At 46.5% G+C, this 22,844-nt stretch overlaps 1 protein-coding gene across 1 annotated transcript in view; it reads right to left on the bottom strand.

Annotated features, from left to right (window-relative positions):
• Positions 1-19,982, bottom strand: part of WNT7B (Wnt family member 7B) — a 293,293-nt gene extending 273,311 nt beyond the window's left edge. Inside the window, exon 1 of the mRNA XM_069228250.1 lies at positions 19,496-19,982. Coding sequence (XP_069084351.1) covers positions 19,496-19,566 — 71 coding nt within the window. The 5' untranslated portion in view covers positions 19,567-19,982. The remainder of the gene's footprint in view (positions 1-19,495) is intronic.
• Between the last annotated feature and the right edge of the window lie 2,862 nt (positions 19,983-22,844).

Raw genomic sequence — 22,844 nt, 5'->3', positions numbered from 1 at the left:
ATAGCCAGGGCGTGGGTTATAGTTACCTTAGGGCAAACCATTGAATCAAAATCAGACAGTTGAGATAGGCAACAAAGCCATCCAATCATGATGAAGAAGTTGACCCAAAGCCCTCTCTGCATACATGTTATGCATTGCAAACAATAGGCCTCCCTAAATGCAGCCAATGTATCTGCAGCTGAAATATGAAAAGTACTTAGTCACTCTTTAAAATGAACAAAGGTTCTAGACTTTTGTTCAGTGAGCAGGAGTAAAAACAGGGGCCAGCATTATTGAACAATGGTCCTGACAGCTTAGTGAACAGAGCTCCCAGTGGTCAGCGCACTGAATATGAGTGAAAACTACTGAAGTGAGGCCTTTCTGGGGCTGGTAGGCAACTGAGTGGATATACAGTGCTGAGGTGAAGTTGTTCTAGTTAGATTGTTTAACATAAACATATATGGCCATGCACTGTTGGGGGATTCTGAGAGCTAATGTAAAAGCAACACAACCCCTTAAGGCAGAGGTCTTCAAACTAGGGGATGGAGGGCGAAGTTGATGTCAAGTGCTTGCCTGGCACAGACCCAGTTCAGTGTCATGCTAAAAGCAAAGCGGTGGAGTTAGTGGGAAAGGAGTGGCAGTGAAGCTCTGTAATTTGCCCTTAGAAACATCCATTGCTGACTGAGGAGTTGGGTGACTAGTGCCCGGGTTGGTTTCTACCTTTCCTTTCTCTGTTGGGGCTAGACTTCATACTGCAGTTACCTACTGCACTCCCTCCTCCCTGAGCTCCAGTGCCCCTTATTAATCTCTACTAGCTTTTGAATCGTTGCAGCATGACTTCAGACGTGGGCTGTGGTGATGGTCCTAGTGTGATCTACTGGTGATTGTACTCATGTTTGTAATGTTTTGTTGTCTTGTTATACAGCATAAAATCAAAATAACGTTTACAAAAAAAAAAGAAACATACATTACACTTTAGGGAGACCAGGCTGCCCACAAAGCATGCTGAAAATCAAGCATTGGATTGCATTTGTACACAGGATGACTGAACATACTACAATGTTTGATTTGTTAATTATATTTAGAGAAGCCACCTTTATAGAATAATAGCGAAAAATACGTTTGTCGTTCTGGTGGTCCCTAGTGTGTTTTATTTTTTACTTGAGAGGGGTGCGGCATCGCATCGTTTGAAGACCACCGGTTTAAGGTGTGAGCCCTGAGTGTGAGTAAATATGATGTCCTACTGTTCAAGGAAGCGACTCCCCTGGCATCCCCACGGAGGTCTCTGCACTGAGAGTAGGAGGGGCAGCACACGACCCCCCCCCCCCCCCCCCCCCCATCCATCAGCAGTCCTCCGGTGAGGTTGTTTTCGGGGCTTCGCAAACTCATTCAGCACATTCCTAGTTCTAACGAAATCCCGCAGGTAGAAAACTAAAAAAAAAAAGTATTTCTGCATAGCAGGTAACAACAGCTCGGCCCAGGCTCAGGAATGTGGAAATACAGCTCAGCCTCCCTCAAGCAGCGATATTAATAAGGGCAACAAGGTAAGAGAGGAAAAAACCTGGCAGCGACCCCAGGTACAAATAGTATAACGAGTCAGATCATCGTGATCAAATAACGCGAGCAGCGGGCAGCGCCTGGCATTCCGGCTCTGCCGAGATGTGCCCGAGGCGCTAGCGAGCAGCACTGCAGCCTACTGTGCTATCATCACCGCGCCCTCTGACACCCACGGAGACACCAGCACACCCTCACGGAGAAGCGCACACAGTCAACACCTGAGCAGAGTAGGGAGACTGAATGTCCCGGTTGTGCCGGGACAGGCCCGTTTTTTCCACCAGTAGTACCGGCAGATTTTAGTCATTTTGGCTCAGGTCCCGGTTTAGAGTGAGGGCCAACTCAAAACAGTGGAGGCACGTATTTATAAGTTACAAGGCAGTGCTAGGTAGCAGCCCAGCTTAGAAGACTTTAAATACTGGGTTTGAAAACTGGCTTTTTATATATTTCCTTTTTGCCTCGTCTGGTTTTCTATACTGATGTGCGCTGTCATTCTGTGGCCCTCTTATGATGTTGAATTGAGTCCTTCTTCTGTTTTTGGGAAATGTCACGGTTTTTGATTTTTAAAATCTGGTCACTCTAACACAGAGGCATCTCCCCAGCACACACACGGCCTCACCAGCACAACGACGGACGCATTCACCCAACACAGGCACACGCAGGCGGATATCAAAGCAGAGGCCTGAGGAGGCGCAGTGAGATACAGCGACAAACATAGGAATGAGGTGAGGTGTACCGAGGCTTCCACAAGTAGAGAGAGAGTCACGCACACACAGACGCACAGGGAGTTACAACCAAGCAAAGATGTACATGAAGTGCATGCGAAGACAAGTGCACTGACGACACACACAAACACACACACATTCCTACAAAGGTAAATATGTGGAAATGTCTGCAGATTGAGCATGTATGCTGAAAGAAGCATAGACACAGAAACAGACACACACACGGACCAAACAACAGACATACACAGACATAGAAAAGGAATATGTGTCTAGGATGTTTCCCATAGAAAAGTGATAGACGTTCACACAGACGGAAAATCACAGAGGAAACACATAGAAAGAGACAGCAATTAAAACACACAATGTCACACTTACAAAGAGCAACAGAGGCACAGTAGCTAAATCAAATGGTCACTTACAGATATACAGGCAGACACACTAAAACTAAAATGAAGGCATACATAGCTAACAGAAACTCAAAGCACACAGGCACTCGACACCCACGCATACGCATATTTATATACACACACACAAAGGCATACAAATATCTTTAAAATACAAACAGGCATAAACACGCAAACACCAGCAAAGGAGACAAATACAGAATATTAGTTATACTGACACAGAGTCATATAGACACAAGCTTGCGCCGCTTTCGCGTCAAAAAATGACATAAAGGCAGCGCTAACTTTTCATAAATCAGGCCCTGAGGGGCGTAGTTTTTGGTCCCTAGTGCCACAGGAGCGTCACTTTTCGTGACGGTCTAGTGGCGCTAAGCACTGCGCCGTATTTACAAGGTGGCATAAAGCCACTTTTTATGGCTTAACGTCACCTTGTAAATACGGGCCCTTCCCACGCAGCACTGTGCGTGGAAGGGGCGTGTAATGGGTGTTGCTGTGGGTGTGTCACATCAACACACATTGCATTTTGAGGCTGCCCCAGATTTATGTAATTTCGTAAACAATTTTGACGCAGCACCGTGCTGCGCCACTTTTCCATAAATCTGGCCCTAGAGTATGCAAGCATACAGACACAAAACTAAACAAACACACAGGCATTTATAAATTCAAACAGACAAAAAATAAACACATATGAATGCACGCGTACAAACAGAGACACATAACAAATGAACATACAGACAGGCATATAGGCAAATGCTCACGGACAAAAAATACAGACACACACACAGGGACAGAAAAATAGTCAAACAGGTGTGAAGCTGCCGAGATATTGACTCACAGAGACACGTGTGCTGACACCCAGGCACAGATGCACTGACACAGAGACAGAGAGAGCTGACATACACGCGCAGACACACTTACAGACATGCACACTCACAAGAAGTGCGATGAGGGTTCAGATATGGAAACAAACAGATCCCGGCATAGACACAGAGACATACGAACACAGGCATAGACACATGATCCACACAGAGGCACCCGACTGCATAGAGATCCTTGCACACATGCAGACACCCAGGCACACACATCGAACATTTAGTGGCTGTTCATTTAGCCTTTGCAGTTTTTTGTTTTTTTTACCAAACAGACTTTCTTTCTTATTACCATTTACTAGAACTGGGGGAGTCCGCAAACCCACCTGGAATGTTAAACAACACGTTCAGTGTCACGTGCTGCTCACAATTGACACCATTGATAAGGCCTTTTACATCCCTCGGGTTAAGTGTCACCTGGAACTGCATGTGTTACAACTCCCTTTTCTGTTTGTAAAGTGCTCCAATCACCCCTCTACCTTTTCAATTATACTTGAATTTTAATCCTCCGAGGCCCAGGTTGTTCCTACTTTACAGCAGCTCGGAGAGCTACAACCCCCTCTATCGGCCATTTTAGTGGGCCGTGTTAATGCTCTGGGCTGGGAGACAAACGGTAGCAGCTCTCACATTAATTCTTCTATTCCTCCGCACGTACGTGAGATGGGTGGGGCCAGGTCCAGGTGAAAGGCACAGTAGATCTGCACCCCGGAAGCACTGCCCTCACCAGCGCCACGTGCAGGGGTTGGACTGCCGAGTGTGAGGCTCGTATTTTCCCACTGCCTCATTGTAAAAGGTGTTCAGTTATTCACTGTTAAAATGCAGCCCGATTTGCAAATTCACACTTTTCATCACTTTTCTTCTCCCCCACAGGAAAAGCTATTACCCACTCCTTGTGTGGGGTTGCTACTGAGAAGTTCTACACATCTGTGTTGTGCATTTATGCAGTAAGAGATAGATTCATGGCTGCAAGGCCACCTTTCGTGAATGCGTAGCAGGCGAACGCACCACCATTTGCACCCATAAAGCTGATTTACCAGCACAAAGGATATGTGCAATAGGCCAAGAGTTGGACAGTGAGCTAAGGCTTTTGGTTAGAGTGAAACATATTGCAGCAGCCCCTGCGTTAATGCTGCAGACTACGGCTTAGGTTGTGCCAGCAGGAGTGACTCGAGGTTCAGGCTAGTATAAATTAGTTTGTAATAACCACGGTGTAATTCTGCTGACTAAAAGGAGAAGGTTTCACTGCCATCTAGATTGAAAACTGCAAATCACAATGTGTTACATTACAACTCCGTCCCATGTTAAAGTTGCAGATCACAGTGGTTTAGATAGGAGCAGCTGACTGGTTAATACTGCAGGTTAGAGTGAGATGCACTCAGTCCCATGATAATGCTGCAGACCACACTCCATCCCATGTTAATGCTGCAGACCACACTCCGTCCCATGTTAATGCTGCAGACCACAGTGGTTTAGAGAGGAGCAGCTGACTGGTTAATACTGCAGGTTAGAGTGAGATGCACTCAGTCCCATGATAATGCTGCAGACCACACTCCATCCCATGTTAATGCTGCAGACCACACTCCGTCCCATCTTAATGCTGCAGACCACAGTGGTTTAGATAGGAGCAGCCGACTGGTAATACTGCAGATTAGAGTGAGATGCACTCAGTCCCATGTTAATGCTGCAGACCACACTCCATCCCATGTTAATGCTGCAGACCACACTCCGTCCCATGTTAATGCTGCAGACCACAGTGGTTTAGAGAGGAGCAGCCGACTGGTTAATACTGCAGATGAGAATGTGATGCACTCTGTCCTTTGTTAATGCTGCAGATCACAGTGGTTTAGATAGGAGCAGCTGACTGGTTAATACTGCAGGTTAGAGTGAGATGCACTCCGTCCCGTGTTAATGCTGCAGACCACACTCCATCCCATGTTAATGCTGCCGACCACACTCCGTCCCATGTTAATGCTGCAGACCACAGTGGTTTAGAGAGGAGCAGCCGACTGGTTAATACTGCAGATTAGAGTGAGATGCACTCAGTCCCATGATAATGCTGCAGACCACACTCCATCCCATGTTAATGCTGCAGACCACACTCCGTCCCATCTTAATGCTGCAGACCACAGTGGTTTAGAGAAGAGCAACCGACTGGTTAATACTGCAGGTTAGAGTGAGATGAACTCCGTCCCATCTTAATGCTGCAGACCACACTCCATCCCATGTTAATGCTGCAGACCACACTCCGTCCCATGTTAATGCTGCAGACCACAGTGGTTTAGAGAGGAGCAGCCGACTGGTTAATACTGCAGATGAGAATGTGATGCACTCTGTCCTTTGTTAATGCTGCAGATCACAGTGGTTTAGATAGGAGCAGCTGACTGGTTAATACTGCAGGTTAGAGTGAGATGCACTCCGTCCCATGTTAATGCTGCAGACCACAGTGGTTTAGAGAGGAGCAGCCGACTGGTTAATACTGCAGATGAGAATGTGATGCACTCTGTCCTTTGTTAATGCTGCAGATCACAGTGGTTTAGATAGGAGCAGCTGACTGGTTAATACTGCAGGTTAGAGTGAGATGCACTCCGTCCCGTGTTAATGCTGCAGACCACACTCCATCCCATGTTAATGCTGCCGACCACACTCCGTCCCATGTTAATGCTGCAGACCACAGTGGTTTAGAGAGGAGCAGCCGACTGGTTAATACTGCAGATTAGAGTGAGATGCACTCAGTCCCATGATAATGCTGCAGACCATACTCCATCCCATGTTAATGCTGCAGACCACACTCCGTCCCATGTTAATGCTGCAGACCACAGTGGTTTAGAGAGGAGCAACCGACTGGTTAATACTGCAGATTAGAGTGAGATGCACTCAGTCCCATGTTAATGCTGCAGACCACACTCCATCCCATGTTAATGCTGCAGACCACACTCCGTCCCGTGTTAATGCTGCAGACCACAGTAGTTTAGGAAGGAGCAGCCGACTGGTTAATACTGCAGATTAGAGTGAGATGCACTCAGTCCCATGTTAATGCTGCAGACCACACTCCATCCCATGTTAATGCTGCAGACCACAGTGGTTTAGAGAGGAGCAGCCGACTGGTTAATACTGCAGATGAGAATGTGATGCACTCTGTCCTTTGTTAATGCTGCAGATCACAGTGGTTTAGATATGAGCAGCCGACTGGTTAATACTGCAGGTTAGTGTAAGATGCACTCCGTTCCATGTTAATGCTGCAGACCACAGTGGTTTAGATAGGAGCAGCCGACTGGTAATACTGCAGGTTAGAGTGAGATGCACTCCGTCCCGTGTTAATGCTGCAGACCACACTCCATCCCATGTTAATGCTGCCGACCACACTCCGTCCCATGTTAATGCTGCAGACCACAGTGGTTTAGAGAGGAGCAGCCGACTGGTTAATACTGCAGATGAGAATGTGATGCACTCTGTCCTTTGTTAATGCTGCAGATCACAGTGGTTTAGAGAGGAGCAGCTGACTGGTTAATACTGCAGGTTAGAGTGAGATGCACTCCGTCCCATGTTAATGCTGCAGACCACAGTGGTTTAGATAGGAGCAGCCGACTGGTTAATACTGCAGGTTAGAGTGAGATGCACTCCGTCCCATGTTAATGCTGCAGACCACAGTGGTTTAGATAGGAGCAGCCGACTGGTTAATACTGCAGGTTAGAGTGAGATGCACTCCGTCCCATGTTAATGCTGCAGACCACAGTGGTTTAGATAGGAGCAGCCGACTGGTTAATACTGCAGATTAGAGTGAGATGCACTCAGTCCCATGTTAATGCTGCAGACCACCCTCCATCCCATGTTAATGCTGCAGACCACAGTGGTTTAGAGAGGAGCAGCCGACTGGTTAATACTGCAGATGAGAATGTGATGCACTCTGTCCTTTGTTAATGCTGCAGATCACAGTGGTTTAGATATGAGCAGCCGACTGGTTAATACTGCAGGTTAGAGTAAGATGCACTCCGTCCCATGTTAATGCTGCAGACCACAGTGGTTTAGATAGGAGCAGCCTACTGGTAATACTGCAGGTTAGAGGGAGATGCACTCCGTCCCGTGTTAATGCTGCAGACCACACTCCATCCCATGTTAATGCTGCCGACCACACTCCGTCCCATGTTAATGCTGCAGACCACAGTGGTTTAGAGAGGAGCAGCCGACTGGTTAATACTGCAGATGAGAATGTGATGCACTCTGTCCTTTGTTAATGCTGCAGATCACAGTGGTTTAGAGAGGAGCAGCTGACTGGTTAATACTTCAGGTTAGAGTGAGATGCACTCCGTCCCATGTTAATGCTGCAGACCACAGTGGTTTAGATAGGAGCAGCCGACTGGTTAATACTGCAGGTTAGAGTGAGATGCACTCTGTCCTTTGTTAATGCTGCAGATCACAGTGGTTTAGAGAGGAGCAGCTGACTGGTTAATACTGCAGGTTAGAGTGAGATGCACTCCGTCCCATGTTAATGCTGCAGACCACAGTGGTAGGAGCAGCCGACTGGTTAATACTGCAGGTTAGAGTGAGATGCACTCCGTCCTGTGTTAAAGCTGCAGACCACAGTGGTTTAGAGAGGAGCAGCTGATTTTTTTTACATTACAATGTAAAGACAAGATATGAGAGATCATGAAAGGAAGAAATGTATAAAGTGAACTTCATTTTGCCTCTGAATCGCCTCGTCCCTAGGCTCTTCTCTATTCCCTGCCTGTGGGTGCCCAGTGACCTAGTATTGGTGTCAAACACTGTTTCTCAAAGCTGCTATTACCAAACCTAGTGTGGCGGTTATCATGCATCTGGGCATACACTATACGCAGCCATGTATATTTTACCCATGTAAGTGGGCATCCTCATCCATTCCTTTGTTAAAAAGGAGGCTTTCTGTCTGGTGGCAGGGGTGCAGCTAGGAGGGTGCTAAGATACAGCTCCTAAAGTAGACGAACTCGAGGCACTAAAAGTAAACTTTATTCTATTTCTATGCTTTTGCTTTCTCCTAAGAAAACATGATTGGGGAAGAGAAGAAATGCATCAAAACACAGTCAATGATTTAGCCAAAGTATCCTTAGGACATCCAGGACTCATTTTGCATTGTCTTATAAAAAGGCTTTTAGAGCATAATGCTTGAATGATGTGGGAGGAGTGGCTCACCCTTCTATTTCACAGGCACATGCCTGCAGCATTCATCAGAAAGTACCTGAGTTCTGGTGATATGCACTAAGACATTCACGTGAGAAGATGTCCTCTGAAAAGGATTGCGTGCAGAAATGGAGGTAATCCATCGGGCAGTTGTAGTCGTGGATGTGAGTCGACTCCACCTGCACCACCATAGCTGCTAAAACGCCGTTTGGAAGTAGTATGATCCCTAATTAATGAAGCAGAGGGCTTTTCCTTGCTTCTGGTAGATGCTCACAAGAAGATAAGCATCCAGCAATGCACAAGTAAATGTAATGATCGGATCTAAAGACTGGGCCATAGTCAACAACTTTAAAATCTGCCGAGGGCAGACTTGTTTTGTTTAAATGTTCTGCGGGACTGGTAGTAGCAGCTTGCTGCTCTCTCAGAAGGTAGGGCAGCCTCTGCCGTACTGAGATGAGGCATCTGATATTTTCTCTAGAGATTCCTGGGACAAAATCTGAGGCAGAGATTGCCATAATGGTGGTGGTTGGTGGAGCGGTGTCGCTTTTAGACTCTCACCTTTTTGTTTTTTTTCAGCAGAAATGCCACGACTGCAAGGAATACTAAACATGGGTCTTGTGATCATTGTGCATAGAACTCACGTTCACATATGCTGATGAAGTCTTACAAGGCTAAAACCTGTGTGAGCCTGCTTTTGCTCCCATGCACAGGAGGTAAGGCCTGGTTGCTTGGGCTGGGCTGCTCCTGCTGGCTGGAAGGGAGTGAAGGCTAAGTTCAGGTCTGCAGTACTACAGTGTGGAAACAGTATTGGGACGGGATATAGATTAGAGTAATTACTAGTTAATACTGGTGGCTGAGACTGATCTATGCATTGTTGTGAACTTAGCTCTCGGGACTAGTCATCCTAGGCCACTGAGAGAATCCTGGAGCACTTGGTAATCTGTGTCCAGTGGTGCTAACACAAGAAAAACCCTTCCCATGAGAGCAGTAAATGTCCAACGGGGAAAGATGAGGATTGTCCGGGTATTTATTTAGACTTCTTGGCCTTTGCTGGTCCTCTGGCTCTTGCTAGGACTCCCTCTGAAGCGTCTCCACTTGAACTGTAAGGTTGAATAGTGGAAGTGCCAGCCAACACCATGGGGTGGGAGGAAGCCCTTTTCCTGCCCTGAAATACTGAAAAGCCTTGGCAGATTGATGGAAAGGTTAGGCTTTGGCCAGTGCTACTAAGTTGAAACTCTGTGATGTGGTCATACCCACGCCTGTTTTGCATTGTTACTGCATTGGGTATGTTGAGGAATTGAATGGATTTTTCCTTAAAATGATGGCTAGATGGGGTTGTGCAGTTCAAGGCCTCTGCTATTAAATCTGAAGACCCCACCAACGCTTTTCAGCACATGGAGGAAGAGGAGATAATGGACCATCCATTAGTCGCCATCAGGCTTCTGGGCAGCACCAGCTTTTACTTGGTGGCTTTCTTACCAAGGTTGAGCATAAACAAACAAATATTCTTTCTCAAACATGTTTGACGAGAAAATAGACATAGCAGCCAAATTCATCCCATTTGTGCCACACTTCCTCAACATGCTGGCTTTGGCATTAGCCTATCTGGGCCACAGAAATGTAGACTGCTACATGTGAGAGGATGAGGTATTTAATTCAGGGAGATGTTATTGCCTCATTAATTTAGCTGGCGATTACCAGCGATAAAGCCAGTCATATTTGGAAAAGCTGTTTAAATTGTCCAGATATTTCCACATAGTAGGTTTATTGTAGTTTTTCTTCCAAAGTTTCAGGGTCTTCCTTGGCACCTGGGACCTCCATGTATAACAGCCAAGGCCTCCATCCACAATCCCTTTGATAGAAGGATATGTACTAAGTGTTGATGCCTGAAGGATCTTCCTTAGAACCTCATGTGCAGAATCCATTATTGAAGAGAGAATGAACTGGGAAGGGAGGAGCAACCGGAAGTTTGTGCGAAATATCTGGTCTTTCATTTGCAAAGTATGCAAAAATATTTGACACCAGGAGAGATCACTATTAGGAGTACAGGAAGTTGTAAAACATTTTTCTCCACGAACCGTGCAAAGTTTTCTTCATTACTTTGCAAGCGTTGCAACCCAGCCTTCTTGTCTCCACCTCTCTTTGGTGGTTCTCTGCTCTGTAGTATTCTCTTATCACCTCAAAGTGTGATAAAAACATGAAATAAATATTCTGTCTGAAAGGCTGCAACATTTAAATGGTGAGAAACAAATGCCACAAAACTATTCCTTGCAGAAGAAATACCTAAGCACAAATTCACTTTTGGAGAGAGAATTTTGTTGCAAAAATGATTTTTTTTGCAAACAAATTATCATTTCGGTAAAAATTTGCAAGGTTTACAAAAATGCGAAATATTTGTAAATAGCAAAGTCAGTAAATTCCCAATAGCTTTGCAGGTGAAATATAAACCCCTTCCCCGCAAACAATCGCTATAATTTGCCAAAATCAACACCGCCACATCTGGGGCTTGCACTACAGGCTCAACCTGATTGGAATGACTGGTGTAATCTGAGATACTCCGAATGACAATAAATTATGACATTGGGAGAACCAACATCAGCCATCAATAGTGATGACGTTCGGTGGAGGAAAGCTCTAGGCACCAATGTGGTACTGGAGAGGTCCTGTGTTAAAGGATGTAGTGGGATCCAAGGGAACAGTTGTCATCTGGATCGCTTGTGCACTAGGAAGCTGGTGTCGGAGGCAGTCACTGTGGATCAGCAACAAATTGTCCTTCGTTGCTTCTTTGTATGCACTAGTTTCTAGGGCATGGAAGTAGGACTTCCCTCTGTGGGGTATTGCAGAGCGTGGTTACCAAGCAGCGCCAGCCCGCGTATGGTTCTGAACCGCAGCAGGAACACTGTTTCCGCAATTTGCAGGGGCTATTTTTCTATCCCTTTTGTTTCAACTTTGCTGGTTTTGCCCTAAACATTTTTAAAAAATTACTTCAAGTTGCAAGATGCACATCTTGGCAATTTCGCACCTTTCTAGTTTCAGGCCACACTGATCTCTGAACAAAAAGGAACTGGCAAGGGTGTGCACCTCGGTGGCTGAAGGAGAGGTGGATGCGAATGATCTCCCTCTGTAGGAACAGTATTAGTCATGCAAGGCTTTGTGCTAACAGTTTTCAGAATCTGTCTCCAGACCTACTACCAGGCAACGGGGTACAAAGGTTGGGAAAAGGAAAAAATCAGGACATAGGATTAAGGCACCTTTACTTTTCTATACTAACTATACTTAATTCCACATTATCGTGGTAGTCGCTATTCCCTCACCCTCTCTCCTGGAAGGCTCCGCTTATGGACATAACCGGTGATGGTCTGGGGCCCTAATTTTATTAGATCCGATGACAATATAATCCATGATGTCAACCACAATATTCTAACCACCAGATTTAGGGAAGTAAGTTTAAGCGGTACACTTCTAAAATGTTTTTTTTTTTTTTTTTTTAAACTGTGCGCAAATTGTTGCCCCCGACCCTTTGGGCTTTTTCGCCACCCAGGAAAGGATTGCGTGCAAATTGCTGCCCAGCATCCCTGTTGGATTTTTTCCACCCAAACATAGTATAGACTCCCTTAAGGCTCAGCATTGTTCGCATGTCTGTTTAGAAGTATCTATTTACTACCACCTACATTGAGTGACCCCTTTGATGCCACGAGTTACAACTACGCCGATGCTACACAGCTTATTTGTAATATGTGTGTGGCATGTCTGATAACCCTGGCTGCTTGACAACAGTCTGAAATTAAATCACCGAAGGACTGAAATGATAATACTGGATACTCTATTATCAAAATGGATCAACTCCTGCTTCGGTGTAAAACAAATTTGCCTTCATCCTAACGAGTAATATGTATTTTGTGGCACTGGTTTCAAGGGCATTGAAAATGTGCTTAGAGACACTTAAAAGTGATAAACACGATTGTCCTGACAGCACCACTTTCAAAAGGAGGCCGCAGTGCTGAGACTCGTCATGTCTAGAACAGACTTTGCCAGCGGGATCTACAATGCCCTCCTGGACTATCTACGTCACCGGCTCGCGCTTTCCCTTCACGCCGGCCCGCAGAGCGAAAAAGAGAATCCAATTCAACGCATTGTGCCTTACACACAGGGTAAGTGCCCTTCTTGCAATAGACATAGAAAATCAGCCTTCCAGTGCGGACCTTGAGGGCAGCTCTCAAAACTTCTTGATTCCCCCTAAAATACAGGAAAGCTAGGATTTAGGTGTTTGAAATAAGTGCTACTCATGCCTGGAAGCGCTCACCCTCATCAGTTCTGATGGATTATAAATTATGCTAATTTTCCGAAAAAATGAAAAGATATCTATCCAGGAGTTAAACAGTGATGTTTAGCTAGGTGAGGGCTTTTCCCAATTTCCCTGCTCAGTTCTGGGGTAAAATGAATATATATTTATTTAGGAGTTAAACTGTGATGTTTAGTTATGCGAGGGGTTTTCCCAGTTTTCTTGCTCATTTACTGAAAAAAATGAAAATATATTTATTCAGGAGTTAAACAGAGATATTTTGTTATGTGAGGGGTTTTCCTGATTTTATTGTGGCTCAGCGGCGCCTTGGAGGGCATTTAAGAGATTTACAAGCGGAGCACGTCACTTCCTTCTCAGGTAGTGTTATTTCATGTTACACCACAGAAACTAATACTAGCAAATGCAGGTTTAGCAAATACCAAACGTTACCTTACGCTCAATCCAATCACATTTGACAGTGTTTGATGTTGAAACGCCAGTTTGATTAAAGAAGAAAGACGGAGCTCATTTATATGCATTGAATTCAGGTGTTGTAGAGACCAATTAACTACTACCAGCATGTCGTCATAATAAACGTATAGAGGGAAGTACAGATACTGCTCTTTAAGCCGTAAAACGTACCTTGACAATATGTTAGCGTTCAATAGTACTCAATATTGTGGCATCGATATAAGTGCCGGTTACTATTACAACTTCAGAATTGTTAAAACACCTCAGCAGATCACAAGTTACCCTGTAGCAGCAAAGCTCGTGCAGGCAGCAACGAGTTACTTTCCTGCAGTCTCTTCCTTGGTGCTGCAGACCGCAGAGAGACAGACCCAGCATTGCTGCTTAGCTGTAACTGCTGACTCCCCCTATAAACACACCGGGCTGGCGCACACCTTCATGTTTGCAGCATACTAGGGTGATTAGCAGTGAAGAAGAGCAGGGAGGCTGTTGAACTGAACGTTACTGCTGATAAAATGCAGAAAGGCCCATGTTTGAATCCCGGCAAAGCAGACGCTGCTTTTCATCCTTCCTAGGTTTGTAATTTGAGTGCTACAAACTGGATAATAGTAATGTACTATGTATAGCACTTAGAAGTGTGGTTTAAAATGCTTTAAAATATATATATTACGCCTTCCTGCCACCGGTTGTCTGGCAGCTGCCGAACTGCAGCACAGAACAGTTAGTTCAAGTATGGATCAATCAGTCACAGGGTTTGTAGAGCGCCCAGCTACTCAGAGGGTGTCCCAGCACTATCTTATTCGCTGACCACCTATAGCTAACACAGGTTACTGATATGCTGCTTCACAGAGCCAGGTCTTCAGGATGGATGTCTACAATTCATTTGGAGAGTGGTATTACCCCCCACTGAAACACTGCTCAGACTTAGTAAGAGTTGAGGATGCCCCTCTTTAAAAAACACTACATAACGGTGCATTAACAGTCCACAAACCAGCTCTCCCACCACTCGTTCCCTTCATGCTGGTCTTAGACCTTTGCTTGGCTCTGCTGCCCTTTGGCCAGGGTTGTGCTACAGAGGCACCACACGCTTACATAGCAGCACACTCCTGGGCCCACCCAGTTCACTGCAGACTTGGGTGGTGCATGCAGCATTCTTCCTCCCACAACCGAAGTCACATGCACCCAGTGCCAAGATTACCTCGCGAGGGACGGGTGCTGGGATGGGCTGAAGGTACGTCCACTAGCTAGAAGGTGCCTTGGGCCGGGGCGGGTGTTGTATCATTCGTGCTGGACACGCTGCTACTCACTGAGATTGCTCGGTTAGTAGTGAGAAAGCCTGCTGATATAAAGCACTATGCTAAACCGAGGCAGTCTCTTCTCCCAGGCGTGGAGCTGCAGCAGTCACATGGCAGAGTCGAAAGCAGGCAGCAGTCTAGCTTTAGCAGGATGTTAACTTGCGGCACTCTTGCAGTGAGGTGATCTCTGCTACTCTGGCAGTAAGTTGACCTGTAGTACTATTTCAGGGAATTGATTTGGGTTACTCTTGCAGTGAGGTGACCTGTGTTACTATTTTAACAAGTTGACCAGCAGCATTCTTGCACTTAATTGACCTGTACTACTCTTGCAACAAGTTCACCTATAGCACTTGCAGCAGTTTGGCCTGGAGCACCTTTGCAGTGAGGTGACCTGTACCACTTTTGCAGTAATTTCAACTTTTCCCCTCTTGAGATGTTTTCACCTCTAGCGCTCTTGCAGTAGGTTGATCTGTGTTGCTTTTGATGCCCGGTTGCCTGGAGAACTCTGGCAGTGAGTTATCCTGTAGCACTCTTGCAGTGGTTTACCTTGTCTCACTCTTGCAGTGAGTTATCCTGTAGCACTCTAGCAGTGGTTTATCCTGCTGCACTTTTGCAATTAGTTATCCTGTAGCACTCTTGCAGCGGTTTACTTTGTATCACTTTTGCAGAGAATTATCCTGTAGTAATATTGCAGTGGTTTACCCTGTCCCACTCTTGCTGTGAGTTAGCCCGTAGCACTCTTGCAGTGGTTTATCCTGCTGCACTTTTGCAATTAGTTATCCTGTAGCACTCTTGCAGCAGTTTACTTTGTATCACTTTTGCAGAGAATTATCCTGTAGTAATATTGCAGTGGTTTAACCTGTGCCCTTCTTGCAGTGAGTAATATTTTAGCACTCTTGCAGTGGTTTACTCTATGCCACTCTTGTAGTGAGTTATGCTGTAGCACTCTTGCAGTGGTTTACCCAGTTCCACTCTTGCAGTGAGTTATCCTGTAGCAATCTTGCAGTGATTTACCCTGTTCCACCCTTACAATAAATTATCCTGTGGCTCTCTTACAGTGGTTTAACTTCTCCCAGTCTTGCAGTGAGTTATCCTGTAGCACTCTTGCAGTGGTTTACCCTGTTCCACTCTTGCAGTGAGTTATCCTGTAGCACTCTTGTAGTGGTTTACAATGTGCCACTCATGCAGTGAGTTATCCTGTAGCACTGATGCAATGGTTTACCTTGTCCCACACTTGCATTGAGTTATCCTGTAGCACTCTTGCAGTGGTTTACCTTGTCTCACTCTTGCAGTGAGTTATCCTGTAGCACTCTAGCAGTGGTTTACCCTGTCCCACTCTTGCTGTGAGTTCGCCTGTAGCACTCTTGCAGTGGTTTACCCTGCTGCACTTTTGCAATGAGTTATCCTGTAGCACTCTTGCAGCGGTTTACTTTGTATCACTTTTGCAGAGAATTATCCTGTAGTAATATTGCAGTGGTTTAACCTGTACCCTTCTTGCAGTGAGTAATATTTTAGCACTCTTGCAGTGGTTTACTCTATGCCACTCTTGTAGTGAGTTATCCTGTAGCACTCTTGCAGTGGTTTACCCAGTTCCACTCTTGCAGTGAGTTATCCTGTAGCAATCTTGCAGTGATTTACCCTGTTCCACCCTTACAATGAGTTATCCTGTGGCTCTCTTACAGTGGTTTAACTTCTCCCAGTCTTGTAGTGAGTTATCCTGTAGCACTCTTGCAGTGGTTTACCCTGTTCCACTCTTGCAGTGAGTTATCCTGTAGCGCTCTTGCAGTGATTTACCCTGTTCCACCCTTACAGCGAGATATCCTGTGGCGCTCTTACAGTGGTTTTTACTTGTCCCAGTCTTGCAGTGAGTTATCCTGTAGCACTCTTGCAGTGGTTTACCCTGTTATGCTCTTGCAGTGAGTTATCCTGAAGCACTCTTGTAGTAGTTTACCCTGTTCCACTCTTGCAGTGAGTTATCCTGAGACACTCTTACAGCGGTTTACCTTGTCCCACTCTTGCAATGAATTATCCTGTCGCACTCTTACAGCAGTTTACCTTGTTCCACTCTTACAGTGAGTTATCTTGTAGCGCTCTTACAGCAGGTTACCTTGTCCCACTCTTGCAGTGAGTTATCCTGTAGCACTCTTGCAGTGGTTTAACCTGTACCCTGCTTGCAGTGATTAATCTTGTAGCACTCTTGTAGTTGTTTACACTGTGCCACTCATGCAGTGAGTTATCCTGTAGTACTGATGCAATGGTTTATCTTGTCCCACACTTGCAATGAGTTATCCTGTAGCACTCTTGCAGTGGTTTAACTTGTCCCACTCTTGCAGTGAGTTATCCTGTAGCAATCTTGCAGTGGTTTACCCTGCTGCACTTACAGTGAGTTATCCTCTAGCACACTTGTAGCGGTTTACCTTGTCCCACTCTTGCAGTGAGTTATCCTGTAGCACTCTTGAAGCGGTGTGCCTTGTCCCACCTTTGCAGTGAGTTATCCTGTAGCACTCTTGCAGTGGTTTACCCTGTTCCACCTTTGCAGTGAGTAATCCTGTAGCACTCTTGAAGCGGTGTGCCTTGTCCCACCTTTGCAGTGATTTATCCTGTAGCACTCTTGCAGTGGTGTGCCTTGTCCCATCTTTGCAGTGAGTTATCCTGTAGCACTCTTGCAGCGGTGTGCCTTGTCCCACCTTTGCAGTGGGTTATCCTGTAGCAGTCTTGCAGCGGTGTGCCTTGTCCCACCTTTGCAGTGGGTTATCCTGTAGCACTCTTGCAGCGGTGTGCCTTGTCCCACCTTTGCAGTGAGTTATCCTGTAGCACTCTTGCAGTGGTTTACCCTGTCCTACCTTTGCAGTGAGTTATCCTGTAGCACTCTTGCAGTGGTTTAACTTGTCCCACTCTTGCAGTGAGTTATCCTGTAGCACTCTTGCAGTGGTTTAACTTGTCCCACTCTTGCAGTGAGTTATCCTGTAGCACTCTTGCAGTGGTTTACCCTGTTGCACTTTTGCAATGAGTTATCCTGTAGCACTTTTGCAGCGGTTTACTCTGTTCAACCTTTGCAGTGAGTTATCCTGTAGCACTCTTGCAGAGCTTTACCTATCGGCCTCCAGCATTTGTGTCAGTGGGTTGGATTAGAGTAGAGATGGTTATTTCCATATACATGCTTTAGAACTACATTAATTCGCTGAATCCGTTTTTCACAGTCACTGGTCTGTGGGAAGTCCACAGCCTCCTGTTTTTGCTTTTGTTGCAGTGTACCAGAGCTTTAATGTCTAAAACTGTTGCTTTGAACAGTAGTAGAGGGCTTGCAAAGTCTTAGTTGTGAATTGAAAGGGGAACGTGAGCAAAAACTTAACCTCAGACCACCTGGGGTGTTATCCCCCTGTTCCAGCACCGTGAGACTTGTCCTTCTGCTGGCACTTTAAGAGCCGCCCCTTTGGCAGTTCTCTGACACTTGCCCTCTGCCTCCCACCAGCAGTCTGAAAGCTCCCTCTGCCGCCACTTTGAGATATGCCAACTTGCAGAACGCTGAAGAGCGTCCACTGTGGCAGCCGATTGAGAGCAGCAACCCCCTTCATCTTGTTGTTTTAGACGCCCCTCTTACAGCACGTTATCATGAGGTGTCCATAGCAGCACTTCGAGGGTTGCTCCCTCTTAAGAACTGGTTTGGAGCATAGTGAGAGTCATTCACGGGCAGCACTTTGTTAGAGCTCTCTACCGTCGCGCTCAGAGCTGTCTATCTGGAAGCGCTTTGAGAGTAAATGTCACAGCACTTTCAGAGATGATCTCTCTGGGGTACTTCGAGAGATGTCTCCATGGGTGCCCTTTGAGCTAAATCCCTAATAAAAGCCATCACTCTCTTCAGGCACTTAGAAAGCAGTCACAAGTAAGACTTGGATCTGCCTGCTGCTAGCACTTTGCCAAATACACCTTAACTGAAAGTCAACACTTTGAGGTACAGAGCCCTGTATGGCAGCACTCAGTACACAGCCTTCTGCCGCCACATTAAGGTTGCGCTTCTGCAGAACTCTGGGAGATGCCCCTTTCTCAGTGAGATGAGAGCTCCCCATGGCAACACTTTGGAATTTGCTTCATCTGATAGCGCTTTAAGAACATCGCCTCTTGCAGCACTTTGATTATGACTGCAGTTACAGCACTTTTAGAGCTGTCCCTCTAGGGAGCCTCCGAGGCACAAACCAAACACAGCACCTTGAAACATACCCACTAGTATACTTTGAGGCCTGTGCCTTGGCAGCAGTTTATGGTCAAGCCCGTTGGATGCACATTCAGAGTGATCAAACTGGCTTCACTTTCAACACTTCCCCCGGGCAGCACTTTAAAGCTAACAACTAGGATCACTTTAAGACAACATAGCCCACTGCCAACACTTTCAGACCTACAACCTGGCAGAACTTTGTGACCCATGTACTAGCAGCACTTTCACAGCAACCCCCTGACAGCATCTTGAGAGCTACGTCTATGGCAGCACCTTAAGAGCCCATGACCTGGAAGCACTTTGAGATCTGCCTCTCTGCAGCCTCAGACTCAGTGATCTGGCACACAGTCACTTGCATCAGTAGAACAATGAGTAGGTCACCTGCTTTAAATCGCCCTTAACACATGTATAGGTACTTAGGGGCTCTTTCGGTGCAACTGGGAATTGTTGTTCTAGCTGCAGTGTGATGTATGAACGAATCACCAAGTTACAAACAACTTCCCACGAGAAACACAAATCCCTCCACACGCGGTGCTCTCAGCCAGCATCACTTACCCTAGCTTGACATAGATGACTCCAAAACATAGAAACACGTAGAAAATCCACTGCCGGAAGTTTCTGTGCATGATCTAGAGAATGGAAGGAGCCATAAAAGTCGCAGAAACTCCTCAGCTGGCCGAGGGGGGCACATCAACCTGCTGGACACTGACCCCAGGGGCTGACCCGGGCAGCGCGCGCACCGCCACCGCAGTAATCCACCTGCGGGGAGGAGGGGGGCGGAAGGTTCGCTCTCCCCGGGGAGATGTCCGCGGTTCCTGGAGGGGGAGAGTCAGCCAGCCCTGATCTCATTCACCTGGCGCGGGCAGCCTTGACTTCCAATGTGTTTTTACTTGTCTGACTTCCCCAGGTTACACTCGGCGTACCTGGCAGTCTGGGCGCGCGGGTAGGAGGATCCCTGGCCCTGCCTCCCTCCACCCCCTCTCTGTGTCTGTCTCCTCGTCTCCCTTCAGCTCCCCTCCGTCTCCTCACCTCTATGCAGTCGCTTTCTTTCTCTAAATATACCTGCCGCCCTCTGACTCGCACTTTCTTTTTCTATATGCCCTTCCCCTCCCTCTTCTCCTCTATTTCACTCCCTTTTTCCCTCCCCCTGACTTTCCTCTCTACCTGTCTCCCTCGCACTTTGCTACGTACATGCCTTACAGCCCGCTTCATCCTTTCGTTTCCTCCACCCCCCCTCTCCCATCTCCTTCTCTCTTTCCCTCTGGCTCTCCTTCCTTCTTCCCGTAGACGACCCCCCAAACACTTGGCTCGAATAACCCCTGCTCTTGCAATGTCCTTTCTCTTTCTGAGTCGTTTTGTCTGACTGCACCCTCCTGCTCTCTCACCTGCTACTCACTCACTCTCTCCCTCCATTTCATTGTCTCCCCGTCCCATCTCCCCAAGCCCTTCCAAGCCGTCTCCTGTCTCACCTGTCTTCTCTCGCGTTATTTCTTCCCTCTATCTGGGGTTCTCACCTGCTCTCGGGTAGCCCTTCGTTTTCTTGCACCCCATATCTCCTTCTGCCTCCCTTTATCTCGCTCCCTGTTCCCTTCCTCTCGCACAACAACCTCTTTCTTTGTTTCCTCTTTCTATCCCTCTCTTTAATTGACTGTCTCTCTTCCTGTTTCTTTCTTCACTCTCTTTCAGTCATTATCTTTCTTTCTTTCTCCCCCCACTGCCTCACTCCCTCTTTCTTTCTTCTCTATTTCTCCTGTCTCATTCCCGCCCCTCGTCTTGCGTCCCCCTTGGATGCCTGCATGCGGCAGCCACATGGAGAGGAAGGGGGTCTTTGCCCCCCCACCCCACCCCCGCTTCCCTACCCCCGGCAGCCCACCCAGTCACGCACAGTGGCGGAAGCGTGCCTCCTGGGTGGGTAGAAAATGCGCTACTTTTCATGGCACGAGCAAGAGACCACGCGTGCTGGGGCTGTGCGCGCTGCACGGATAGGGCAGGGCTCGTTGTTGTATAAAACCAGAACAGGCAGAATAGGGACGAACGTTTGGCCAAGTGAGAGCAAAAGGGCGGTGGGGGTTGAGGGAGGTGGGCCTTGGGGGGGCGGCCACTTACTCAAACCCGCACCTGACAGCTTCCTGCAGCTCCGGGACCTGCAGTCGTGGGGTCTGGTCCGGTACAGATGTCCCGGGGCCCTTGACCTGATTCAAACTCTGTCAGACGGACGTGCGTCTGCACATGTTCAGATGTGAGCAGGTGTGTGTATATGTGGGAAGGAGGGGCGGTCTGTGTGAGGTAAGATTGTGAGTTTGTGTGTGTGGCGTCCTTTCGACGTGTGCACGCGCACCGGCCTGAATGTGGGGCATAGGGCCTGCATACAACGGTGTGCTGTGCTTAGGCGCGTCTCTGTGGCCTGCGTGTCTGATGGCAGTATGTATGTATTTGTATGTATGTTTATGTGAACTGGTGAGTCTGCTATTTGTGTGGGTCTGATTAATTTACGCTCGGTTAAGAGTGTTGTATTGTGTGAGCTTCATAAGCGAGTCTATGAATGTATTTGCATGTTGAAGATTGTGTGTATACGCGAGTTGAGTGTGTATATCTATGAAACTGTGAATTTGGGTGTGCACGTGGACACGTATTGTGCTTGCTGGTGGGATGGCAAATTTGTACGTGTGCTGTGCGTTTAGGGCTGGTGTGGGGACTGGGATTATGTTGGTATGTATTACTGTATTGCTTTCCAAACTTTTTAGAACTATAAACTTTCACAACCTCCTTGCTTCATGTTCATGAGGCAGATTTTTTTTTTAATACGACTAAAGCATCAGGTGGTAGCGCACTGTCATTGCAGACAGCATATTTTCCATTGAAAAGGCCTCTAAATGTGCACATACATACAGTTTTACTAATAAACCTATATTGCGCCCAAATTATAATGTGTGGAAATCGGATTTCAGGAATTATTTATCATTTGTGCATCATCACGTTAACTGTCTTGATTTGTTTTTATCTTATTAAAATCTTTGGTTCCGTCACACTTCAGAACTACAAAAAAATGTGCTTCATTTTTCTTTCCTAACTGCGGAATGTGGAAAGTTCATTTACATGAACTTACACTTTGTTGTGTTACAAAAATGACACCCCACAGTCTTTCCTTTCACACTCCCCATAACCCCAGTAAGATTGTCACAAAATTCACATTGCTTTTCTTTTTCTGACTGCTAGGAGACATGAGTTTGTAAAACTGAATCCAAATCCCCATGTTAAATATATAAGCAAAATTCTGTTAGAAGACACAGCCTGTGTGTAATAGAGTGAGGAGGTGTGGCTATATGCATCAGAAAAAGGCTGCATATCTGAGTGAGGAGGAATGTGTGTGTATGCAGCAGGGAGGGGCTGCATGTGTTAAAATGAGGTGTAGAGTGTGCATATGCTGCAGGAAGGGGCTGTGAGTATCTGAGTGAGGAGGTGTGTGTGTGTGTGTGTGTGTGTGTATATGCAGCAGGAAGAGGCTGTGTGTATCTGAGTAAGGAGGGCTGTGAGTACACACATCAGGTAGAGGCTGTGTGCATCTGCATGAGGAGTAGTGTGTGTATATGCAGTTGGAAGAGCTGTGTGTATATGCATCAGGACAAGATGAATATAGAATGTAAAGGCATCTTTAGTTATTGCTTGGACTTTCAAGACCCACCAGAAATTGGCTTAGGACACATAAGTGGCTTGTGACCCACAGATTGAGAAACTCTGTATTAGTGTGTACAATAATGGTTTTATCTGTGAGTTTGAATTTTGTGTCGGCATGGTATTTGACAGAGAGGCGCCGTGCATCTCTATTAGTGGTATCTCTGTGTAACTGTGCATGGCTATGATAGGAGCATGGTACCATGTGTGTAGTCCATAAGTGCACAGGAGG

Source organism: Pleurodeles waltl, chromosome 4_1 (genome assembly GCF_031143425.1).
Source record: "Pleurodeles waltl isolate 20211129_DDA chromosome 4_1, aPleWal1.hap1.20221129, whole genome shotgun sequence".
Lineage (NCBI taxonomy): Eukaryota > Metazoa > Chordata > Amphibia > Caudata > Salamandridae > Pleurodeles > Pleurodeles waltl.
This window is presented reverse-complemented; position numbering and strand designations above follow the sequence as displayed.